The following is a 25,700-nucleotide window of genomic DNA, read 5'->3' on the forward strand; positions in this document are numbered from 1 at the left end:
GGCTTGACATTTAACGGTGAAGTAGGGGCTTTGATTCACGGGGGTATTTTGGCGACGGTAATGTTATTAGTTAGCAGTATAGGCTACTTAATTAACCTGGGGTGAGTCTGATGAAAAGTGCTGTGTCTGCCCGGTTCAGCGCTGAGATTTTCTGGCATTGCACAACGCTGTGAAGGAATAATCTGAAGCGCCTTTTTTTCAACAGTCGCGATGAAGTGTATTTCACATTTTAGCTGCCAAAGCTCCGCTGCTTTCTTCGACCCTCTCTGTCTCTGGTCCTGCGCTGAGCTCAGTCAGTGTGCAGTGTGAGAGGGGGAGTAGCCAGCGGCTAGAGCAAAAGCCAATGTGTGCTTCTTTTACCAATATATATTTAACGTTATCTTTTGCATTTCTAATCCAAACAACGCTGCACTTACTCGTGCCCGTAGCAAGACGCCTGTCAAGTTGGAAATCCATCGGACTAACGGTTCAAGAGATATGCGCATAACACACACACACACACACACACACACACACACACACACACACACACACACACACACACAGACACACAGACAGACAGACAGACGTTCCTATATATATATATATATATATATATATACTGTTATTCTGCAGACAGGAGAGAGATTCTACATGGTCTGCAGAATAACAGTCCACAGGTTGGCTGCTAGGACTCTGATTCGCTCCCTGGAGATGGAGGAGGGAGAAAGAGGAGGAGAGCAAGTCGGAGAAGTGAAGAAGAAGGTGGTGAAGCTCAGTGTCCAATCAGGAGTAAGCAGTGCCTTCACTGCCTTCATTGCTGTCAACAAAAGTGATGGCGAGGCAATTCAAAGGACCTCTGGTCCTCAGAAATGTTCCCACATCCAGTGAGTATATTTTTCCAAGAACAAATTAAGAAGCAAGACACCCGTTTAGTTCAACTACAGTGTTCATGTTTAAAACTGTGGCTGATTCCCAGCTCAGTACAGTAAGACGTATGTGTAATAGACATGGCTAGTCTGCCTTCTTCTTCATTTCATCAGCAAAATGTATAACTATGATAAATCATAATATTTCTGTTAAAAACATCAAAAACCAGAAATATGATCTGACTTCCATGTGCTGCTGTGACTGTTTTTTTGTTTGTGTGAAAGAGAGCCAGAGTTGACATGCTCTGTTAATTGTAATGTGGTCTACAGACATGGCGGTGTGGTAGTAAATGGCGATGTGCTACATTCCATACATTTTTGAGGGTTTCAAATTGAGACAGAAATAACACAAAGTTCACAGATTAACTACATGGTCTGATTATTGACGAAATAATTATTCTGGTTCCAAAAATTAATCTGAGCTGATAGGGATTTACATTGGTATTGTAATAAACTTGAGGCTTTATATGAAGTAATTATGCACAATCTATTATGGTTATTAGTTGATATCACTCTATTGTTTGATATTTTTGCCTCAGGTCATGACCTTCAATTAGTATCCTATTCTATTTTTATTGTAGAGTATTACATGCGCTGTTATATGTCTAGTGCTAGGTTAGACCTGTGTGAGTAGGTTCATTGGCTTTTTGAACACACACTTGTGTATTTCTACATCCACTGATCACAAAAACACACAAGAACACTTGTTACTTCATGTTCAGCCATTCGCCCAGTCAGCACTTCTGTAATGTGTATTGAAATTCTCATTACTGTCTTTTTTTCCCAAGGTGCAGTGCTTTATAAATACAAAACTGAATGGTTTTATTCCATAAAAATTAAATATTAGTTATATACACCTATACCTATACACCATACCGGCAAGCTTTTCGATACAGATTTCTCCCTTATTTGTGAAATAATTTGGAATTCAGTAGGGTTTTTCAGTTTGTGTCCCAAACTCCTAATATTATTGATATTTGGGGAGCTCTACAGTAAATTAGTGAGTTGCAACTCTGGATTACCAAACAGACTGAGGGTCTGAGACTGATCAGGGTCATGGGAGTGTACATGTGAAGGTGAACAAGATGCAGCATCAATTTACTGTTCTGCCCAATTTAATGTTAGATTAGAAAACTGATTATAGATTTGATCAGAATCATAACATTATTTGTTTTGCTATTGTAACGGTGCATTTCTTCTAAAACAACAGATCGTGACAGATGTTTGGTACTAAATGAAGAATGTGGATATGAATCACCTTGAGTGTTTTTGTACAACTCAGATATGCATTTCTCCTAATAATTTATTGATTTATTATATGTTTTTTTTTAGTCAAGCCAGCATGATTAGGAAAAGTAGAAGCCATATTCAAATATGCAAGCAATAGCATGATTCGGACAAATAAAGTACATGGATACAAACCTGAAATAACACTAGCTGTAGTTAGCTGATCAAATGGTCTCATCTGCAATATAGTATCAAAAAGGCTAAAATGAATATGTATACCAGTAGAATAATATACTGGTAGATTTTTATCTTTGCACTTTCTTTGATGTATTTCCTTAGACTTACATAGTAAGACATGGTGTGTTTTTTTTAACTTGGTGTAGAGTTTTTCTGCCTGCATGTGGCCAAAATCAATTAATGCAGCTTAAATGTTGTTCTTTTCACTTTATATTACTTTTTCCTCTTTCAGACATTACAGATGTGTTGTATTTACTCTTTATTTTAGATCTTCTCACAATTAACTGTACAAGCATTGAGCACCACCTGACACCCAGAACCCCTTTGCTGCAGCTGGTCTCCCTCCAGAAGGCGTCTGGCTGCTGGGTGCTGGATCCAGCTCTGGCTGCTGCACTGGGAAAGACCAGCAAGGAGGTTAAGAACACAAAACCTTCAGCAGTGAGTCACTGTCAACAACATCACAACTTAATGACTTGACTTCGTGACATGGTTTATAATGCTGGTATTTAGGTAGGCAATGTATAATGATAAAATGGCAAGCTAAGATACACACAATCAATGGAAATGAATCTGAAAGTATTTGTGTTAAAACCTGTGCTGTCACATTTTTCCCCTGTAATTCTGCTTCTCCTTTGTTTTCTTTGATTTTCGTTTCTTTTCAACATCTGTTTTTCTTTGCTTTGGTGAATTAGGTGAAACATGGAGTATGGGCCACCATTCTGGCTCTGATCTGGCTCCATGGTTTCAAGATGGATGCTCAAGAAGAATGGAAGCTTCTGGCTATGAAGGCGGTGTCATGGCTCTGTGCCCAGAATGGTAATAACCGATATAATAAGTCCTAATCTATTGTTTTTAAGTGTGTGCTTGTTAAAATCTGAAATTCAGTCTTCTCTGCTGATGACTTGTTTTGTGTCTTTTTCAGCTTTATGTGTGACAGAGTGTGTGGAAGCTGGAAATGCTCTGCTGGGATGCAGCGTGCAGAAAGACGCCCTGGGTTTCTGAGATTTTCATTAAGTGCACAGAAGCAGATTTACCCCAATCTACAACTTTACCTGTATTTTTTCAACATTGCACTTTACTCTTTGCACTATTTACATTTTTTGTTGCCTAACTCCATAGAGATGTACCAACATGGAAAAACGTTTTGTACCTCATTATTCTCACTATAATCTATATACATGACGTTCCACTTCTGGGGTGCTCCGGTGCTGCCAAAAATTCCACAGGATGTCCCTTATTTAGCTGGATGTCCGTTACTTTCCTCTTTCTTTGTGTTAGCATTTTAAACTCCAGTCGATTTATGAGGACTATCATGGTTAACTGCTCCTCAGATCTCTGCATGGTAAATCCAGACAGCTACCTAGACTATCTGTCCAATCTGAGTTTTCTGTTGGACGACTAAAACAATTTTTTAACGTACACATGTTCCACCATAGGCACCGTTGCTCTGTCCGATGCTTAGCACAGCACAAGACGATTGTGATTGGTTTAAAGAAATGCCAATAAACCAGAGCATTTTTTCTCCTATCCGTGCAATGCTGTGGGGATTAGCAAGACCCTCCTCTGCAGCGCTGTGGAGGAAGGTCTGGCATTGCAAGACTATCCATACTATATCTGCACTGCACTTCATCCATCAGCCATATAATTGCACGGTGCCTTTAAAGCTGTGGCACTTTATTTTTGGCATCGTTGGGGGGAAAAAACCCACAATACTATAGACTTCTAGATAGATCTAAATGAAATTAGAATTCTGCATCTCGTCTTGACTCTGTTTTCAGCCTTTAGAAAATCTAGCCGTGACGGGAGTCTTTGGCCAATCACAGGTCATTTCAGAGAGAGAGACCTTTCCTATTGGCTATTCTGCACGTGCCTGATATGCCCGTGCACCAGAGAGGGGAGAGGGAGAGCTGCAGGAAGAGGTCTCACTCTACTTAATATTATTTTTGTATTCTACCCTCTGCAGCTTCACAGTTGCTTTTTGTGTGAAACAGATTTTACTTAATTAAACTTTAATTTTTGGACAAAGTGAACATCCATCCATCCATCCATCCATCTTCATCTGCTTATCCGGGGTCGGGTCGCGGGGGTAGCAGCTCCAGCAGGGGACCCCAAACTTCCCTTTCCCGGGCCACATTAACCAGCTCCGACTGGGGGATCCCGAGGCGTTCCCAGGCCAGGTTAGAGATATAATCCCTCCACCTAGTCCTGGGTCTCCCCCGAGGCCTCCTCCCAGCTGGACGTGCCTGGAACACCTCCCTAGGGAGGCGCCCAGGGGGCATCCTTACCAGATGCCCGAACCACCTCAACTGGCTCCTTTCGACGCAAAGGAGCAGCGGCTCTAGTCCGAGCTCCTCACGGATAACTGAGCTTCTCACCCTATCTCTAAGGGAGACGCCAGCTACCCTCCTGAGGAAACCCATTTCGGCCGCTTGTACCCTGGATCTTGTTCTTTCGGTCATGACCCAGCCTTCATGACCATAGGTGAGGTAGGAACAAAAACTGACCGGTAGATCGAGAGCTTTGCCTTCTGGCTCAGCTCTCTTTTAGTCACAGCGGTGCGATAAATTGAATGTAATACCGCACCTGCTGTGCCGATTCTCCGACCAATCTCCCGCTCCATTGTCCCCTCACTCGCGAACAAGACCCCAAGGTACTTGAACTCCTCCTTCACTTGGGGTAAGGACTCATTCCCTACCTGGAGAATGCACTCCATCGGTTTCCTGCTGAGAACCATGGCCTCCGATTTAGAGGTGCTGATCCTCATCCCAGCCGCTTCACACTCGGCTGCGAACCGATCCAGTGAGTGCTGAAGGTCACAGGCCGATGATGCCATCAGGACCACATCATCTGCAAAAAGCAGCGATGAGATCCCCAGCCCACCGAACTGCAACCCCTCTCCACCCCGACTACGCCTCGATATCCTGTCCATAAATACTACAAACAGGATTGGTGACAAAGCGCAGCCCTGGCGGAGGCCAACTCTCACCTGAAACGAGTCCGACTTACTGCCGAGAACAAAGTGAACACACATGGCGAAATTATGATTATGAATATAAACTAAGAATTGTGCATATAAGTTCAAATAAACTGACAACACATTTGTTCATGTGTGTATCGTGAAATTGTAAATAGATGAGGCACACATGCACTTAAGTGGACACTGAATTGTAAAAGTAGGTTAATGCTAATGTATCTACAGGCCAAAATTGCACCAGTTTTCCTCGCTAGCCTCTAGTCTGTTCCACTACAGTAGCATCTGTAACTGATGTGTCTGAGCCACAGTTTTTAGATGTGGAAATTACAGCTGTCATTAATGATGCAAAATGGTGATGAATGAATGTTAAAGTACTCATATTATGCTTTTTGGCTTTTTCCCTTTCCTTTACTGTGTTATATATCTTTTTTGTGCATGTTTTAGGTTTACAAAGTGAAAAAACCCAAAGTCCACCCCAAAGGGACTTACCAAAACACTGTTCACAAACTGCTCCAAACAGCTCTATTGTAGTCCAGCGTTTACTTCCGTGATGAACGTGCGTCACTTTGTAACAAACATTATAATGCTCGCCTAGATGCTAGCGTGGCTCAATACTCTGCTTCTGACTGGGTAGCAGTCCTTACCTAGCTACCGCACATGTGCAACTCCCAACAAAGATGGAACAGAAGTGAGATGTCTCACTCTGTAGCTAAAACAGAGAGCTCAACACACAGGGTGAAAAGAGGAGCTGCAGCAATGTGCAGTACAACAAAAATATGGTGTTTTTTGAAAAACGCCACCTAAATCTATTCTGATATAACCTTTAAATACAATTATGAACCTGAAAATGAGCGTAATATGAGCACTTTAAACATTTCAGTTCACTGTTAATTCTAGAGAATTCTATTGATTGTCTCTTATATAGGGAATAATAAATACACATGGGAGTTATTTTGACGATGAGTTTGCTCAGAGGGTTTCTTTCATCAGTCTTTCTAAAATGCTTTGTTCCTCTGCTACTCTGTTCTGTTTGTATTATACGCTAAATACTGTCGGAATCTACTACTACCACTTCAATTAAAAGAATGAAAGAGTTTGTCATTTCAACCAAGAGATTTTTTTTAGCATTTAGCAAAAGTATATACCATGAGTCTTTAATGTGCATGCTGCCTCAGGCTCATTGGAGCTGTCATTAAATGCTAAAAATATAACCTTTCATTAAATGACAAATATGGGTATGCTAAATAAATCTTTTCCATTTTAAAACAAATGAAAAACTGCAAATAAGCCAAAAAGCATTCCCTTGCTTTCATTATAGTCTGTTTGGGGATTTTTCTTGGAACAATTAACATTAGAAATCTCAACATTGTGACTTGAATTCAGTGACAACTTCATACAGTTTTTTTATTTGTATTTAAACTGGGCAAAACCTTTTTATTTTGTCATTTTTTCTCAGAAAACCTGCTCAAACAACACTTGACACAGATCAATGGCTTGCTAATTGGACTTTTTCGATAACATCAGCTACCAGCTGTTTGGCTGAGAAGTCTGCTTTCATGTGTGATTTAGATTTTATTTTGTTGATATTGAGGAAACATGACCAAAGACAGAAGTTACCACTGAAAATCTGAGAATATGTTAGGCTACCTGACACTATTAGATACTATTTGAAAACTAGTTACTTTTAGTCAATTTAATTCATTCATTCATTTAGGTATACAGGATAAAGCAGGAATGTATGTTTCAGTTGACCAATGAAACTACAAACTAGTTACAGAAACAGCAATATATTATTATTATTATTATTATTATTATTATTATTATTATTATTATTATTATTATTATATATATATACACACACACACACACACTCACACAAGCTCCATGTTTTGTCATGAATCAAGCGCATCTCATAGGCGTGACTGAGCAGTTACAGTTGTGAAGTGTCTACTCAGCAGTCAAGTATTTTTTTGAGGGATGGCGAAGGCATTCGCCACCTTATTCTGCCTCTGATTGGCTTAGCCTAACCGAACCATCTCGCCTGAGAATCTAACCAACCCAGAGTGATAGAGAAAGATGGCTCTGAACCAACCCAACCAACTAAGGCAACAAGTACTAGCCAATCAGAGAAAACCTGCTCAAACAACACTTGACACAGATCAATGGCTTGCTAATTTGACTTTTTCTATAACATCATCAGCTACCAGCTGTTTCGCTGAGAAGTCTGTTTTCATGTGTGATTTAGATTTACTTTGTTGATAGTGAGAAAACATGACCAAGGACAGAAGTTACCACTGAAAATCTGAGAATATGTTAGGCTACCTTACACTATTAGATATTATTTGAAAACTAACTAATTTTAGTCAATTTAATTCATTCATTCATTTAGGTATAAAGGATAAAGCAGGAATGTATGTTTCAGTTGACCAGTGAAACTACAAACTAGTTACAGAAACAGAGCAATATATATATATATATATATATATATATATATATATATATACATACACACACACACACACACACACACACACACACACACACACACACACACACAAGCTCCATGCTTTGTCATGAATCAAGCGCATCTCATAGGCGTGACTGAGCAGTTACAGTTGTGAAGTGTCTACTCAGCAGTCAAGTATTTTTTTTGAGGGATGGCGAAGGCATTCGCCACCTTATTCTGCCTCTGATTGGCTTAGCCTAACCGATCCCACTCTTCTCGCCTGAGAATGAAAACAAAACTGGCATACTGCAGCTGTCCGCAGTGATTGTCCAGTCCTGTTTTGTAACGTTTACCGTTAAAGTTCACGCCACGTATCTGCAAGGGGAAACTAACTGGACAGATTAATCAATCTCTTTAAAGGTAAGTATTTATTTAAGTATCAAATTTGACGCACTCAGTGCTGTCTTGGCTGTAAAGTTTCCCCCCAGATAGAGTTATATGTCTGGAATGGTTAAAAGAAAGAAAGGCAAATCCCGGAAGTTTTAGACGAGTTCAGATCGGTTCAGATCTTTATAGTCTGGTTCAGATACTGAACAAGCGGAACATTTATTTTCACAGTGCAGGATTGCTGGAAATGTGGGTTGTAGCCAATGTGCGCGTGAGTGAGCGCGTGCGTCTCTGGTCTGTCAACTCGGGGCGTGGCAGTTAGAGACTGTAGCCTATTGCTTTCATTGAAAAAAATGTTCTCCTGAGCTTGTACTCCCTAGTACAATGCAATCCAGTTAAACCTAAATTTAACGGTCATTTTCACACAGCCAGTGCAAAAAATGATGGCGAGGTTGTTGTCCTGACATAGGCCTAGTGTGTGTGTGTGTGTGTGTGTGTGTGTGTGTGTGTGTGTGTGTGTGTGTGTGTGTGTGTGTGTGTGTGTGTGTGTGTGTGTGTGCGTGTGTGTGTGTGTTTGTGACTTGGATTGGTCTGACATCATCAGAATGGGCCTGGTCTGTCTTTACAGGAATTCTGGAATGTGCGACCAAAGCCCGTTTACCCTTATTAGAAATTCTTTGGTATTTCTCAATAACAAGTCTAATAAAATAAACATTCAGACAAGGCCTAACATGATTAAAGAAACATCATTAATTCACCATTTTAAATCTAGGATGAATGTCTTTCTTGAAAAAAAAAAATATATATATATATATTATTTTTTAACAGCTGTAGGCTACTTATCCTGCATGAATGTGATATGAATGTTGTCATTCTTGTATGGCCTGGCTCAGGTTAAACCCTTTTGTTAAACAAATAGCCTACATACAAAGAATGAATGGCATGCAACAATCAGTCATAATGGAAAAGAACATAAACTACTTTAAAGTAGATTTTTTTTCGGGGCTGAATTGGATCGTTGTATACCCTTGCATATCTACCGATACATAAACCAACATTTCAAGCATTATCGGAGGCATTTCAGATACTGGTAGTGTTAAGTTTAAAAAAGTTAAAACAATACTGATCTTTGATATCAATGTATTTTTTATGTTTTGATGTATTCACAATGTACGCTGCAGCTGGGTTAAGGCGGAAGGATTGTAAGACCCAATCAATAGCTCTCTGTTTCATACTGATTCCAAAGTTTCTCAAGATAATTAGATCATGTCTGTCACTTAGCATACAGGAGGAAGCCATGGCAGGAAGAAACCTTTGGTCTATCCGTCTTGGAGTCAACCCCTGCTGGCGTGCAGACTAGATTAGAACAAAATAATGTTTATTCCTGTAGCTTGACAAGAATTGGCATCCTTTCATCTATGTCCGACAGTAACATAAAACATCCATTATGTTAGAGGTATGCCCTCCTTATTTGGGCGATGAAGAAAACCAATGAGATGCGCCCAACATGCCACCGTGCCATCGAAGGACCAATGGGAATGGTTTTAATCCACGTTGGGAAAAGGAACCGCCCACATGTCCAGGAGGATAATAGCCGCTTTCCAACCAAGTAGTTACAGGAACGTAGTTATTGGAAAAGTCCACTTCTAAACAGATCTACTAACTACTCTCCCCCAAAACCGTTTTTTCCAATTGCATTCGCACTGGCCAAGTGGCCATAGGGACTGGTAGGAGGGGTAAGGGAATGATGCAAGCACGGCAACGGTCTTTCTGCGTTAAAATCAGAAAACAAATACACCAAAAGTATGAAGTAAATACTGAATCTAATGTATATAGCATATTTGTCTTAATTTAAACAAGTCTCCCGAAGAGAAACGGGAAATATCTCTCTCTCCCCCGCCTCTGCCTGTTGCGCTGTGGACGTGTGTGTGTGTGTGTGTGTGTGTGTGTGTGTGTGTGTGTGACTGTGTGTGTGTGAGTGTGACGGCCGCAGGACACGCTTTAACTCCAAAAAGGCAGTTAACCACAGGTTCCCGTTAATCTTATGATGGACATGTGTTGTGAAATTTAAACAAATGAACCGTCAACGGCGAAATAAAAGCCTCTTATTTACGAGACCGGTCTGAGAGACCTCCGGCTTACAGCGGGGTCTCTGAGCATGACTGGCCGAGCGACGAGCTAGCGGGCGGGGCAGGCGGGGCAGGCGCCTGCTGGCTGTCGCCTCACTTCATGGAGCTTCTCAACTCCGAAAACTTTGAAGCAAATTGTCAATTCGGCATCAATTTTCGCAAGACTGCCTATATTCAAAATCTAAACAGTTCATTTCTAAACTAAGACTAAAACATTGTCAGAAGTGAAATTAGTGATGAATAAGATGGCGGAAATTGTTAAAATTATTCTGTTGTTGGTCTGTCTGTACCGAAAACCCGAACCCTCGTTGACCTAGGTTCATATGCTGAAAAGGGAAAAGACCCTGCCCTGAAGTAGGAGCTGAAAGAGTTACAGGAACTGCGGCCAGAGGGACTTAAAAATCCCCAAATTGGTCCAGTCAGAACACAAGAAAAAAAGGGTTCTAGGAATTTTATGTTCTAGGAACTGCAAAAATCCCTCCAGTCGGAAAGCGGCTATAGTGAACAAGCGGAGGGTCGTTAGGGACTGGAAATGTGAATCCACAAGGGAGAAGCATCTTTTCAGTCTGCTGCAGTGTAAAAGTTGTTTTTGTCATGTCATTTTCATATTAAATCTTTTTGTTAAATCCTCATTGGACCAAGCCTCTCCTTACTCAAAAACTCAAAGAAAATGCAACAGTAGCCTAATGGTATCGAACAACTCTTTTTCTTTCAGTTTTTTTCTGCAGAGGCATTTCCTTATTCCTTATTTGATTATTTATTGGTATTATTATTATGTAACAAACTTTTGGGAGTTTGTTGGCATTTTTGAAAAAGACTGTTATAAATTATTCAGTTCTGTCTGTGGTATATAAACTGTCTGTAGTTAACTGTTGTATTTTTTTGCTATCTCTAAAACATGAAATAGATGCAAAATGAATAGTTTTAGAAAATGGAAATCTCCCTTTCTGTTACATAGGTTCAAAGATGAACTGCTGTGGTCTGCTAACTGCAGAGAAGGAACCAGGTAAAGAGTTGTTAGCAAACATTAAAACCTTACTATTTGGTCTCCATTCACACCTAAATAACAGATGTTAAGTGTTTAGCACCCTGTGAAATAGTATAGAAACAGTACCATGGTATTTTCTTGTATATTTAACTTTTATCTGTTCTGTCATGATAGTGGTTCTGAATTTGCTGGTGTGTCTCCATGTGTGCAGATAGTTTTCCATGTAAGTGTGTGTTTGGGCCACAGTGAGGTAGCAAAGGAGCTTTTCTAATCAAAATTAAACATAAAATGTCATGGATAAGAAGAGAAGGAAACAACATAAATAGGTATAAGTAGGTATAATCATTGACCTGTGCATTTTAAAAATGTTATCCTGTTTCTTGGTCAGTTCCTCTGAAGAGCGTGGAGGTGGAGCTGGAGGTGAGGGACCATGTGGCTACAGTGGTCTCCACTCTGAACTATGAGAACAAGGAGGACAAACCACTGGAGGCTGTTTTTGTCTTCCCTCTGCCTGGAGATGCTGCTGTCTGTCACTTCAGTGCTAAGATTGGACAGACAGAGATTGTAGCTGAGGTGAAGGAGAAACAGAAGGTGAGCTGGACAGTAAAGATTTACTCCATACAATTGAGTCTGAAAACCCAGTGAATGTTACTCACATGTGTCGTCTGTTCTCCAGGCTCGTGAGGAATATGATGACGCTTTGAGCTGCGGTCAGCAGGCCTTCCTGTTGGAGGAGAGTGATCAGAGTCCAGATATATTCTCTCTGAATGTGGGCAGTCTGCGTCCAGGAGAGAGCGCCTCCATCAGGCTGGAGTACGTCACTGAGCTGGCTGTGCAGGCTGATGAAGGGCTGAGGTTTTGTCTGCCTGCTGTGCTCAATCCTCGCTACCACCCTCAGGGTAGGAAACTCAGGCAACACCTTCATCAGGAATTTAAACTTAGTGCACACCACACTTGTCCATACAGACGGAAAACAGTCACATGCCCAATAAAAATGCTTTGTTCATTCCAACATCTCAAACCTCTATTGTAGGCTGTACTGTAAATGGTCATGCCACTCACCAAAAAGTACTGAGATGTGACCATGTTCATGCACTTTTATTTTATGTTAACAGTAAATAGATAGCCATACGTCATTACAATTACAATCAACTTACAATGAAAAGAAAGACAGAACTGAAATATAAACAGAGGTGTCAAGTAACGAAGTACAAATACTTCGTTACCTTACTTAAGTAGAAATTTTTGGTATCTATACTTTACTGGAGTAATTATTTTACAGCAGACTTTTTACTTCTACTCCTTACATTTTCACGCAGTTAGCTGTACTTTCTACTCCTTACATTTTAAAAATAGCCTCGTTACTCCTATTTCAGTTCGGCTTGTTTTCATTCCGGCTTGTCATCGTTAAAAAAAAACACACACATAAAAAAAACCATATCCAGATAAATAAAGTATCCAGTATAAACATATACCATTCCGACACCCTATTGGTTTGTACGCGATCCATCGCACCTGCACAGACCCGGTGCTAATACGGCACCGGTGCCTTAACGACCGTTATCTACCGGACCGAATAGCAACACGGATTTCGGTGCCTTATTAGGTGCCACTTAAATGTCTGTGCTTCTCTCTGATGCTCCGAAAATGGACGTTAGAGGGAACTGAAACATCGCCGCACGGGACGCTAGTTAACACTAAACTCGACAGCAGGTAACGTTAACCTACTGTTAGCTAGCAGCAGGAGTAAACACGGTTAAAATGCTGACAGCTAAACAGTGTAAAAGTGTGTCTGTATTTCACTGTAGAGGATTTTAACACCAGACTGTAGCTGCCATTGTCTGAAAAACACAGACTAGAGAAATAGAGAGAAGAGCCGTGCCACCTTTTTCAGCCCTTCTGAGTTTGCAGGTATGATTTTAACATTACAGTCATTATGGCTTTTAGAAAAATGTTTTTTTGTGGAGATGGGGTAGTGCACTATAGGCCTCTGTGGGGGCTAAGCTTTTGTCCTTAATGGCATTTTTTCCCCTTACATTACTTTTACTTTTATACTTTAAGTAGTTTTGAAACCAGTACTTTTACACTTTTACTTAAGTAAAAAGCTTGAGTTGATACTTCAACTTCTACAGAAGTCTTTTCAAACCCTAGTATCTATACTTCTACTTGAGTAATAAATGTGAATACTTTTGACACCTCTGAATATAAATATATAAAAAAACAATTATAACTATAAAACCTATCTAGAAGTAGTAGTGTTTATACTTTCACATTTGCATATTTACCATAGAATAAGTTTTATTTATGTAATTACATGTTTTTCTCGTGATTTCAAATTTCAGCATCTGTAAAAAAATGTTTTAATGGTCTGTGTTTCTGTTCCTTGTTCAAAATCACTAAAAGTCTTATATTTGATAGCCCTGCCAATATTATTGTAATTGCACTTTCCCTTCTCTGGTCTCCCTGGGTCATTCACAGTTACAAACGGACCAAAGGATTTGATTGCTTACTGCCTCTTTAATTACATCATTTCAAACCTATCTGACCTTGTTTACAGGAAGTGAAGATGTTTGTATCCAGGTGACCTCTGTTCCAGCCTCTCTGGTGCCCTACAGTCTGTCTTTCTCTGCCCGAGTGTCCTCTTCTCGTCCAGTCTCTAAAGTAGAGTCCAACTGTCCCCTGGACGCTCTCCAGTACCTCAACAAAGAGCAAACCCAGGCTACGGTATGTAGAGGGCTGATATGTCTGCTGTGTGATTCTTCCTCAATACTGAGAACAAGATATATTACTGTATGTATATGTATGGGTGTGTTTTGTGAATTGCAGGTCAAGATGACTGCAGGACACAAGTTTGACAGAGATGTTGAACTCCTGATTTATTACAAAGATGCCCACCAGCCCACTGCTGTGGTGGAGGCAGGACAGGCCTCTGCCAAGCCTGGTGAGTGCAAATTAGTGAAGGTGTTACTTTGCAAGAAGTTCATTATCATCATCTTCCAACTGATACATTACTTATGTTGGAATAATTAATACAAAGCCAGATTTGTGGTTATTTTTCTGTCTCTCCTCTGTGTTTTAGGCACTCTGATGGGTGATCCAGTGGTGATGCTGAGCCTGTACCCTGAGTTCCCCCAGGCTATGATGTCTTCAGTCGCCTCATGTGGAGAGTTTGTGTTCTTATTGGATAGATCTGGCAGTATGGCAGGGTCCCGTATAAAGAGTGCCAGGGTATTCATTTAGTGTTAGTTCTGTCATTAAATCATTCACAGTGTCCCTCTGACACAGTGGCCTTCACTATCTTTTCTCTCTTCCCTTAAGGATACTCTGCTGCTCCTGTTGAAGAGCTTACCAATGGGCTGCTATTTCAACATCTACAGTTTTGGGTCCAGCTATGAACACATCTTCCCGTAAGTCACTGGCTCATGACACTCAGTCCAACAAATGTGTTCCTGTTTTAGGTGTTAATGCTTGTATATGTATGTATGTGTGTGGTGGCAGTAAGAGTGTGGAGTACAGCCAGAAGACCATGGAAGAGGCTCTGAAAAAAGTTGAGGAGATGGGCGCTGATCTGGGAGGAACAGAGATCCTGATGCCCCTCAAACACATTTACAGCCAGCCCTGCATTCCTAGTCAACCTAGACAAGTAATACACACACACACACACACACACACACACGCATGCACGCAGGCCCGTATTAAGAAAATGTGGTGCCCCTGGGCACTATACCTCAAAGGCCCCCCCTTTTTGTGTGTCAAATGTAATTTACTAACTTATCCAACTACATAAATGTAGGCATATGAGCAGTGAGTACTATATTCAAATGTCTCAATTCAAAATGTCTATCAATTCAAAAAGCCAAAATCAATACTATATATTGCAGCATTGTGGGTGGGTCAAATATGTATTTTTCCAACTTTATTTCACGGGCCGTGAAAGCAACTCCTCTGATTGGTCAAAAACTTTCAAAAGCATCATGGGAAAGCTAAAACTGCTTTAGCATCATAGCCAATGATCACAGCTAACGACAATAAAAGGACTGAAAATGAATAAGATATGTACAAAAGACTATTAATATTAGATCTAAGAATATGGATTTATTGCATAAAGTCCTCTTAAAGAAATACGAGTTCTAGGAAAAGAAGCGCAGACTGTGGACCGGTCTTTTACACTTCTCTGCATACTGAATAAACTCACGAAGCGCACCCGCTGTCCTGTGTGCCTGGAAAACATGGAGAAGGGTTGGGCGCAACCAAGTCTCACCCAGAGGTGGGTGGGTTTGTGTGAAAAATGTTTTTCTTTGCTTGCCAATTACTTTGAATCAAGAAAGCTAACCACTTATAACATTTTTCGGGGGATTAAACTGGCCACTTGATTATTGTTAAACTCCCCCCATCCCCCAAATGATACATTTGTGAGTACCTGTGGACCAACTCAATTCTGACAGATTGGGGAGGGGGAGTGATAGTAGTCATGTAATCTTGATTTATTTATAATGTATTATTATTATTATTATTATTGGGAAATTAGTGTTCATAAACGAGTAATGTATGGTCTTTCAACAATTTCAAGTGAATAATATAACAATTTACGGAAAATATTGTTAAAGCTTGTGTCATGTGTTGTCCCCCCACTGGTTGTGAATGGTTGGTGCCCCTGGGCACTGGCCCAAGTGCCCTTATGGATAATCCGGGTATGCACGCACTCACGCACGCACGCATGCACGCACACACACACACACACACACACACACACACACACACACACACACACACACACACACACCTACGGTTCTGTGTTTAACAGGTTCACTCTTATCGCTTTTTTGATCTTTACACTTACACTACTGTTAAAACCATGTGTGTTTCTGAACTTTCAACACATGCTGCAAGCTTCTGGGTATGATGTGATGTAACTTAGAGTGATATGTAAACTCCAAGGGGGTAAGCTTCTCCTCGGACTGCGAACCTCCTATGGCGCCATTTTGATGCTAACAAGCCATCACCTCCCGTTAGCATTCCATTGACTGCCATTCATTTTGGCACCACTTTGACAGTGAATAACTTTACATCTGAAGCGTTTAAAGACTCTATTTGTCCATTGTTTATTTTTAGAGAAACACGACAATGTATAAAAGGCTCCATTACCTTGTACCTCACGTTATGGCTCCGTAGCAGACGTTTTTGTAAAAATAGGCTAACGATTGTGTCATAACCACGCGACTTACTGTCGCATAGTAGAGGAATTACCGTATAGTACAGGAGAAGCTCTCAGGCAGTTTGGACTCACATTAGCTGTTTAAGTTTAATTACTAATGTTAACTAGCATTTTAGTTAGCAATAATTAGCCTGTGCCGATGTTATCTCCTTACATACACCTACGCTCTCCGTCTCTGCAATATTCGGAATGATTGAGATTTCTCTTGGCACAGCTACCAGAAGACTTACAACTTTCAGACACGTTGCTCACGGCACATTTACGTCGTCTCTCTCAGTTGGAGGCTGCGCTGTAACGCTCAGCCATCACCGGAAAAGTGCTTCTAATATCCTTCACTGGTCTCCGTCCAGAGCAACGGGATCTGTTGGTCCATTCTTATATACTGTCTATGGTAAACTCTCCTCCCTAGCTGTTTGTCTTTACTGACGGAGAGGTGGACAACACCAAAGAAGTTATAAATCTGGTGAAGAGGAATTCAGGTTCCCACAGGTAAACCCACAAGAACACAAAGCATAACAAACACCCTGCCCAATTACCAGAATATGTCCCATGTTTTAATGATTTGTGTATTTAACGAAAACTACTGTATTGTAGGTGTTTCTCTTTTGGGATTGGGGAAGGGGCCAGCTCTGCTCTTATCAACGGGTTGGCCAAGGAAGGAGGAGGTCACGCTCAGTTCATCACAGGGACTGACAGGATGGAACCCAAAGTAAGAATGACTTTAAACACAATAAAGCTGTCAAATTAAACAATGCAACAACACATTTATACTCAGAAATCATTGTTCCAGTACCTTAAAACAACAGTGTACCTGCTCATCATCAGGTGATGCAGTCGCTGCGTTTTGCTCTGCAACCAGCTGTGATGGACATCTCAGTCAAGTGGGATTTGCCAAAGGGAGTGTCTGTCACTGCTCTCTCTCCACCAATCACAGCACTTTTCCATGGTCAAAGGTCACTGGTTTATGCCCAGCTCACTGGACAGGTAAGAGCAGCACCATCTCATAGTGAAATACCTCTTTGGATAGATTTGTCAGGTTTGAAAAATATGGATTACAGTGATTTGTGTGTAATTATGATAGTAAGAGTTTTCCAACACTGTGATCACTTTCTCAGAGTTCAGAGGCAGTGGAGGGCTGTGTGACGGTGAAGTACAGCCTAGCAGGTCATCCCTCTCAGAACCAGGTCCACTTCAGTCTCAAACCTGCAGAGGACACAAGGTAAAGAGGCTTTGGTCACACAGCACTGCTATACATTGGATAACCTTACAAATGTTACATTTAATGTATTTATTCAGATTAAAAGAAAAAGAAGCAAGGGAAAAGAAACATGACAATATTTATTAAAAGAATATTGTGTATACTGCAGGTATATGTTCAATACTTGACAAAGCATGTGAAGTTACTTTAAACATCTGTCAGGTATTTGTTTAAAATACAATTGATTAAATTCTGTTATATTCAAATGAAATAAAGAATGCTGCATAAATATAAATACAACTCGCATATCAAAATGACAATGGTAACATGTAAACTGTGTTGTGAAAGAAACATAAGGATCCCTGCAGTTGAACAATATCGTAAAAATACTTTATTTTATTTCTCTACAATTTTAACATTTTACAATACAGTCATGAGTCAATGACTCAATTAAAGCTTAGATTCCCTGTAGAATAGTCTTTGCATTTGTGGAGCTGTTTTTGTCATGCATCACTGTGATTGGCTCAGCTGCTTCAGAGCAATGAGACCAGTGATGTGACTGGCTGAACGTGTACTTCACCCAGCCCTTCTGCACTTTGCGCTGCTGCGCATACATGAACCAAAATGGCAGATGCCATGACTACCTTGCACTTGTTGTGCTTGCATTATTCAAATCGGGCCCACAGATACAAAGTATTTTTATTTCTCTAGGAATCAATCTCTGAATACTTAGATAACAGAGCTACAGATAACAGAATACAAATACGGAGCTGGTGTCCACTACTGACCTGGCTGACACGCCTTTAGTGTAGCTGGGGCCTTCTGTGTGGAGTTTTCTCTGGGGGCTCTTGTTTTCTATCACGAACGTGCAGATTAGGTAATGTGGCATCTTTAGATTGGCTGTATTGACAGTAGGTGCTATTGGTTTCCTGTACATGATACATGACATTGCCCTGGCTGCACCCTGCTTCTCACCCAGTGTGTGTTGGGTTAGGCTCCGTCCCTCTAGGATCCTGAACAGGATACGCTGGTATAGATAACAACTAATGGAAAAAATAATATGGCAAATCTCTGTGCAGATGTGTTTACATCTCTCTTCTGTCTGCAGATTACCGGTCCACAGGTTGGCTGCTTGGACTCTGATTCGCTCCCTGGAGATGGAGGAGAGAGAGTGCGGAGGAGAGCAAGAGGAAGGAGTGAAGAAAAAGGTGGTGGAGCTCAGTGTCCAATCAGGAGTGAGCAGTGCCTTCACTGCCTTCATTGCTGTCAACAAAGGAGACGGCGAAGTGATTCAAGGAAATCTGGTGCTCAGAAATGTTCCAGCACCCAGTGAGTATTTCCACAAAAAAGGTTACCTTCTACTAAAGAGATACTATACTGTAGCTGACTATGAATAATAGTGTAGAGAAGCGTGATGAGTACTGCTTTTACAGTTCAGAAAATCATTGATCATTTGCAAATCTACAAATTAGTTTTCATCTGAATTTCATTTGGAGTTGAAAGCTGCCATTTGATTTCTGCTCACAGCGAGTTTGCACATCCGTTCACATGTTCCCATGCACTTTGAAGATATTTTGAATATTTGAAAGACCTGAATATTTTGTATTTATTTATTGTATTGCTAAGTCTCATGTCTTGACCTCATACACTTTTTTATTTTTAAATCTTGAAGGGATGATGGCCTGTTGTATGCCTATGCCTATGCCGCAGTATTGTAACTCCTTTTCTCCTGTGATACATAGTAAGTAAAAAGCTGAATGGCAGTAACACACATATGTGGGTTTCTATAAAAAAATGTAAATTGATGTGATTAAAACAAAACACATTTCTGTGGCAGATTGCTGTTTGATTTTTATACAGCTTGAATGTTAAATACTGTGTGTAAAGTAGGAGTTGATTTGGCAATAGTGTGTTTTGGTTTACGGCAACATGCAGCAAGTGAGGAAGATTGAGCTGTTGTGTGTGTGTGAATGGGGTATCAGAACATGAAGTTATCAAATCATATGAAGTTTCTAAAGCGCCACATTAGATTTGTGCTAAGGACAATATATGACTAATTCACTAGCAGAGCAGCAGATGGACTAGTGTTTGTTGTGACTGAGTGGATATTGTAAAAACCACAGACATCAGGGACATGAGCAGGAAGTTAGAAAATAAAACCAAACTCAAAAATGAAACATGGAATTATTTTGTCATTTTATATAGGCAATATTTAGTAGTAAAAACTGTATTAAAAGGGTTTTTATTTTCTGAGTTAATATTCAACTGGGTATAGATTTCCTACAAAAACTAGTGAAATGAGCATTCATTTAAATTGTTTTTAATTGAAGTCTGGAAATGCTGCTAGCTGGAGTCAATTGAACTTTAAAAAAGTGACGGCTGATTTTGATGATTTAGTTTTTGTTACAGCCTCATTAACTTCATAATGGACTGCAAGTTGCTATGCTGAAATATGAATCATTATTTAATATATAGTCATTAGATTTTAAAAGAAAAAATTAAATGAATGAATCATTTTTTTATGTAATGACGTTTTTTTGTATTTGTATCAAACTCTGCCCTAGTTTCTGGTGCAGTGGTTTAGACATGGAGGATTTCTGTGTATTACAATTTATGTTCCTTGTATTTACTGTGGTTGCCTTTTTGTAATGGCCTTCTTCTCTTTTTCTTTTTAAGTGATGGACAACTATTACCAGTTGGATGGTACGTAACAAAGATATTATTGAAGAAGCACCTGCTGATGTTGGATGGGTTGCGGGTTACCTTGAATTCAAATAGAGGGGAAGCGGGGCTGGGTTTCTGGGTTAGGGTTAGCAAGTAACATTGTCATTGTGTGCATGCTAACAAGTATGTTTAGTACAGCCTCACACCGGTGCTGACAGGACTTTAGACTCTTATTTTGCTCCTGTCTGGTTCTTTATTTATTATCTGCATAATTATCAAAGTCAAGACAGAAAAAAACTTGGTAACTTATTTATTTAATGTCTTAGTCAGACAAGCAAAGTTGACACTTTAAACCTAATTTATGCAAGAAAACAAACTAGAATGGTGATAATAAAGTTGAATAGCCAGATTCTAAATAGGGAGCAATAATATAATTTGAAGATATAAACACATTGGTATGCTGACCTGGATTACACTGACTCACATTTCTACGTGTAGTAATTCACTCAAATATGTTTAGCCAGAGGAAATCTGTTATAATAATAATCCACAAAGATGATCTTTATCTTTGCACTTTGATAGACTCAGAAAGCTGTTTGCCCAAGCAGCCACCCAGAACCCCTTTGCTGCAGCTGGTCTCCCTCCAGAAGGCGTCTGGCTGCTGGGTGCTGGATCCAGCTCTGGCTGCTGCACTGGGAAAGACCAGCGAGGAGGTGGAAAAGCCCAAGCCTGCATCGGTGGGTTATTGTCAAATATAATAACATCAATTATTTAATTCATATTTGTATGTGGAAGCATTTAAGTGTCTTATTTTATTATTACGTTGTGAGGAAGTACGATTTTTCCTTTTTGCTGTTTTGTTCTCTTTGATTTTTTTTCCTCCTGGAGCACCTGTTCAATGTTTTTTTTTGACTGTTTTTTTTTTTTTTTTGGTGAATTAGGTGAACCAGGAAGTATGGGCCACCATTCTGGCTCTGATCTGGCTCCATGGTTTCAAGAAGGATGCTCAGGAAGAGTGGGAGCTTCTGGCTATGAAGGCTGTGTCATGGCTCCGGGCCCAGAATGGTAATAACCAGAATCATAAGTGTTTATCTGTTGTTTTTAACAGTGTGTGCTCACATTTACTCTGCTGCACTCACTTGTTTTGTGTTTTTTTTCAGCTCCATGTGTGACAGAGTGTGTGGAAGCTGGAAATGCTCTGTTGGGTTGCAACATGCGGAAAGACGACCTGGGACTCTGAGATTTTCATTAGATCTGCACCATACTATTTACCTAGCAACAGTTAAATCTTGTTCTTTTATGTTTTCTATGTTATGTTTTCTCTTGTTTTTCTTTTTTCTTTCGAATGTATACCTAATTTGGTTCCAACATTGTAAAAGTAAAATAAATGAACTAAACTACAGATTTTTGTCAATTTGTGTTTAACTGAAAAATAAACTTGGAGCTTTGAACAAAATGACCATTAATGGCTTACTTTGAGACTTGACACCTGCTCTCTATTCATTGTGCAGTAAAATTGTGTGACACCAGGCTTACATGCACTTTAGCTCACACTGATTTGCAAATCAAACCTTGAGCCGTCTGCATACATTTCTGGCCACATTGTACCACGTTTGAGCTGCCTGATGTTTTTTTTAACTAACTTTTTGTAATGTTTAGGGATGGTTGATCACTGCTGAGTCTGAGGGATATTTTAACTTCAAAATGTATCTTGCACTTCAGTTGACATTTTGCCCTCAGGCTGAACAGTTCTTATTCCTCTTAGTCATAGTTCAACATATATGAGTTATATTATACTGTCATTAGATAGGTGTGTGTCTGTGAGTGTGTTTGCAAAGATGGAAGAATGGAATAAGAACTGCTGGCAATAACATAATCTTGCATTTCTGTTTTCACAGAAGGGCACATTACAAAAGGAAAGGTGCAGTCTGCTCCATTATAGCAGAGACATTAGTTTTTGTGAGCTGTGACATTGAAGCAGTTGCAAGTTACAACCAAATCCAATGTTGAGCAAGTGTTGCAGCACTTTAGAGTCATCTTGGAATAAAGACAGGAGTCAGACATTTGTTTGCTAACACAAAGCTTTTGGAAAAGGACCAGATCGTAATTCAAGCTCAACCCACCCGGTGCTCTCCTGATGTTAAATCAAGCGTACCCGGTTCTGAAGTACCCCTCACTGCAGGGCGGTGCTCAACGTGGGCGGTGTCACAGACGTGACGTTCACATCTGTCTGTTAACATCTTTCTGCTTTAGTTATAATCAAGGGGGTAAGCTTCTCCTAACAAGCACTCACCCCCCGTTAGCATCCCATTGACTGCCATTCATTTTGACATCACTTTGACAGCGAATAACTTTACATCTGAAGCGTTTAAATACTTAAATATCTTTTAAGTATAAGCATTTCATAATCTTGATGTGGTCTGGCTTGTCAGGCTATACTTTGCATACTTTTAAACAGCATGTTTAACTATCAGTGTGGTTACAGGGACTACTCAAGGTTAAAATGCAAGGATTGAAGAAAGAATAAACCTTAAGCAGTTGTGTTTCATTGGGTATACTTTGGCTACTTGGTCAGTTCCTCTGAAGAGCGTGGAGGTGGAGCTGGAGGTGACGGTACGTCACTGAGCTGGCTGTGCAGGCTGATGAAGGGCTGAAGTTTTGTCTGCCTGCTGTGCTCAACCCTCGCTACCAACCTCAGGGTAGGAAACTCAGGCAACACCTTCATCAGGAATTTAAACTTTAGCTTAGTGCACACCACACTTGTCCATACAAATTGGTTCAAAAACCAATGTCCAATACAGTGGCAGAACACATCCTCTCACAACTCCATTTACAGTGTAGTAATAGTCTTTCAATTGTGCTGCCAGGTACACTCTAAACAATCTGGGATTTTGAGGCCGAAAACCTTATTGATATTATAGATAACTTCATTCTGGCTGGTATAACTTCTTGTATCTAAACACTTATAAATGCTGTACTGAGTTTTCTTGTAAACAAATACAAGTGTTGTTTACATTCAGTGTTTCTTACCAAAAGTTCTGCTGGACCAAATATTCTCACTTTGTAATGTCTCTTACCAACTTGTTATCACTCTGAACTCGTAAAATACGGATTTTTTTTCCTGCGTGTCACAGAAACGTACCTTTTATAAGCCCACCCACGATCTTTTCCTTAACCTAACTCCGTCAAAAGTGACGCCAGTAGTCCTGACTAAGCGTGTTTAGATAAAGCATGTTTTGATATGATGCTAAAGGAGACTTTTAGTGTCAATAACAACGCCAAAGGCACCTGACCAGGTGTCCGTATTTTACGTGATGGGAGTGAGAATGTGTTGCTCTTACAGTATTCCCTAACTTATCTCATGTTATTTACAGGAAGTAAAGATGTTAGTATCCAGGTGACCTCTGTTCCAGCCTCTCTGGTGCCCTACAGTCTGTCTTTCTCTGCCCGAGTGTCCTCTTCTCGTCCAGTCTCTAAAGTAGAGTCCAACACAGAGCAAACCCAGGCTACAGTATGTAGAGGGCTGATGTGTCTGCTGTGTGATTCTTCCTCAATATTGAAAGCAAGATATATCACTGTATTTTATATTAATGAGTGTGTTTTGTGAACTGCAGGTCAAGATGGCTGCAGGACACAAGTTTGACAGAGATGTTGAACTGCTGATTTATTACAAAGATGCCCACCAGCCCACTGCTGTGGTGGAGGCAGGACAGACCTCTGCCAAGCCTGGTGAGTTCACATTATCATTCATTATCTTCATCTTCCAACTGATTCGTTGCATATGTTGGAATAAATAATACAATGCCAAATTTGTGGTAATTTTTCTGTCTCTCCTCTGTGTTTTAGGCACTCTGATGGGTGATCCAGTGGTGATGCTGAGCCTGTATCCTGAGTTCCCCCAGGCTGTGATGTCTGCAGAGTTTGTGTTCTTATTGGATAGATCTGGCAGTATGGCAGGGTCCTGTATAAAGAGTGCCAGGGTATTCATTTAGTGTTAGTTCTGTCAGTAAATCATTTACAGTGTCCCTCTGACACAGTGGCCTTCACTATATTTTCTCCCTTCCCTTAAGGATACTCTGCTGCTCCTGTTGAAGAGCTTACCAATGGGCTGCTATTTCAACATCTACAGTTTTGGGTCCAGCTATGAACACATCTTCCCGTAAGTCACTGGCTCATGACACTTGATATCACTGATTGTACATGTGAAACTTATGTCAGCTCTATCGGCAGACAAATAATTGATATTGGCTGATTCTGCAAAACAATTGATTATATTTAACGTAAATGTTTTTAAATGTTCACTCCCAACATTTTAAAATTGGTTATAAAGTTGGTCTGAGACTGGATGTGAATTCCAAGTTGTTCTGTAGAAGATGGTAGTGTTACACAACCACCCACCATCTGATCTCCTCCATTTGTACGTGTGTGGTGGCAGTAAGAGTGTGGAGTACAATGAGAAGACCATGGAAGAGGCTCTAAGTTAATACGATGGGTGGTGATCTGGGAGGAACAGAGATCCTGACTCCCCTCGAACATATTTACAGCCAGCCCTGCATTTCCAGTCAACCTAGACAAGTAACACACACACACACACACACACACACACACACACACACACACACACACACACACACACACACACACACACACACACACACACACACACAGGTTGAAAAAGAATCTTGAGCCAGTAAAAAATTACATGAAATTAAGTCCTCAATAATAATAATAAATTATAATTGTCTCTGTTTGACAGAACTACAATGTTATGATTGTTTGGAATTTTCCTTCAAATTTACTTTGCCCGTCTGTTTGGTATGTTTGTGTCACAGTGGTCACGGTGCAAAGATGGGAGAAGAGATGCAACTGTTAAAACTGTGCTCTGCTGATGACTGTTGATAAATGTTTTGTGTCTTTTTCAGCTTTATGTGTGACAGAATGTGTGGAAGCTGGAAATGCTCTGCTGGGTTGCAGCGTGCAGAAAGACGCCCTGGGTTTCTGAGATTTTCATTAAAGTGACTTCCCTTAATGGTACACAGAAGCAGATCTACTCCATCCTACAACTTTAACTGTATTTTCTCAACATTGCAGTATACTTCACTCTTTGCACTATTTACATTTTTTGTTGCGAGATGGACTGACATAGAAAAAGGTTTTGTGCCTTATTATCCTCACTATATCTGCCCTGCACTTCATCCATCAGCCATGTAACTGCACAAATACAGTTCTTCTGTTTTGAGCCTTTAAAGCTGTGGTAGGCACTTAGTTTTTTGCATCATTGCGAAAAAAATCCCATAATACTTTAGACTTCTAGACAACAACACGTC

The 25,700-nt window shown here is 40.3% G+C and overlaps 3 protein-coding genes across 4 annotated transcripts; all 3 read left to right on the top strand.

Moving 5' to 3' along the window:
- Nucleotides 1-633: 633 nt before the first annotated feature.
- On the top strand, nt 634-4,821 carry LOC144515911 (von Willebrand factor A domain-containing protein 5A-like). Its single transcript, XM_078247110.1, has 4 exons — nt 634-811; nt 2,641-2,810; nt 3,065-3,188; nt 3,295-4,821. The coding sequence occupies exons 1-4, from the start codon at nt 634-636 to the stop codon at nt 3,372-3,374; spliced, it is 552 nt and encodes a 183-aa protein (XP_078103236.1). The 3' UTR covers nt 3,375-4,821.
- A 3,233-nt stretch (nt 4,822-8,054) lies between these two features.
- Nucleotides 8,055-21,775, top strand: LOC144515618 (von Willebrand factor A domain-containing protein 5A-like). 2 transcript variants are annotated; one of them, XM_078246625.1, is made up of 20 exons: nt 8,055-8,212; nt 11,267-11,314; nt 11,471-11,519; nt 11,685-11,887; nt 11,973-12,195; nt 13,854-14,020; nt 14,123-14,237; nt 14,376-14,524; nt 14,615-14,703; nt 14,795-14,939; nt 16,921-17,000; nt 17,106-17,220; nt 17,337-17,495; nt 17,627-17,730; nt 18,818-19,038; nt 19,382-19,450; nt 20,386-20,412; nt 20,956-21,110; nt 21,315-21,438; nt 21,534-21,775. In XM_078246625.1, exons 3-20 carry the CDS (start codon nt 11,498-11,500, stop codon nt 21,611-21,613), a joined length of 2,247 nt encoding a protein of 748 aa, XP_078102751.1. In that variant the 5' UTR covers nt 8,055-8,212; nt 11,267-11,314; nt 11,471-11,497; the 3' UTR covers nt 21,614-21,775. The 2 variants fall into 2 exon arrangements, with proteins under 2 accessions (XP_078102751.1, XP_078102750.1); XM_078246624.1 differs by lacking the exon at nt 11,471-11,519.
- Nucleotides 21,776-23,690: 1,915 nt separating this feature from the next.
- Nucleotides 23,691-24,942, top strand: LOC144515620 (von Willebrand factor A domain-containing protein 5A-like). Its single transcript, XM_078246629.1, has 5 exons — nt 23,691-23,884; nt 23,988-24,102; nt 24,220-24,353; nt 24,444-24,532; nt 24,809-24,942. The coding sequence occupies exons 1-5, from the start codon at nt 23,735-23,737 to the stop codon at nt 24,855-24,857; spliced, it is 537 nt and encodes a 178-aa protein (XP_078102755.1). The 5' UTR covers nt 23,691-23,734; the 3' UTR covers nt 24,858-24,942.
- Nucleotides 24,943-25,700: the final 758 nt, after the last annotated feature.

The sequence above is a fragment of the Sander vitreus genome, chromosome 3 (genome assembly GCF_031162955.1).
Source record: "Sander vitreus isolate 19-12246 chromosome 3, sanVit1, whole genome shotgun sequence".
NCBI lineage: Eukaryota > Metazoa > Chordata > Actinopteri > Perciformes > Percidae > Sander > Sander vitreus.

Coding starts and splice junctions, on each gene's coding strand:
- LOC144515911 (XM_078247110.1), top strand. CDS start 634: ATGGTCTGCAGAATAACAGTCCACAGGTTGGCTGCTAGGACTCTGATT. Junction 812..2,640: donor CTTCATTGCTGTCAACAAAA/GTGATGGCGAGG, acceptor TCTTTATTTTAG/ATCTTCTCACAATTAACTGT. Junction 2,811..3,064: donor AGAACACAAAACCTTCAGCA/GTGAGTCACTGT, acceptor TTGGTGAATTAG/GTGAAACATGGAGTATGGGC.
- LOC144515618 (XM_078246624.1), top strand. CDS start 11,275: ATGAACTGCTGTGGTCTGCTAACTGCAGAGAAGGAACCAG. Junction 14,238..14,375: donor ACAGGCCTCTGCCAAGCCTG/GTGAGTGCAAAT, acceptor TCTGTGTTTTAG/GCACTCTGATGGGTGATCCA. Junction 21,111..21,314: donor AAAAGCCCAAGCCTGCATCG/GTGGGTTATTGT, acceptor TTGGTGAATTAG/GTGAACCAGGAAGTATGGGC.
- LOC144515620 (XM_078246629.1), top strand. CDS start 23,735: ATGTTATTTACAGGAAGTAAAGATGTTAGTATCCAGGTGACCTCTGTT. Junction 23,885..23,987: donor CAGAGCAAACCCAGGCTACA/GTATGTAGAGGG, acceptor TGTGAACTGCAG/GTCAAGATGGCTGCAGGACA. Junction 24,103..24,219: donor ACAGACCTCTGCCAAGCCTG/GTGAGTTCACAT, acceptor TCTGTGTTTTAG/GCACTCTGATGGGTGATCCA.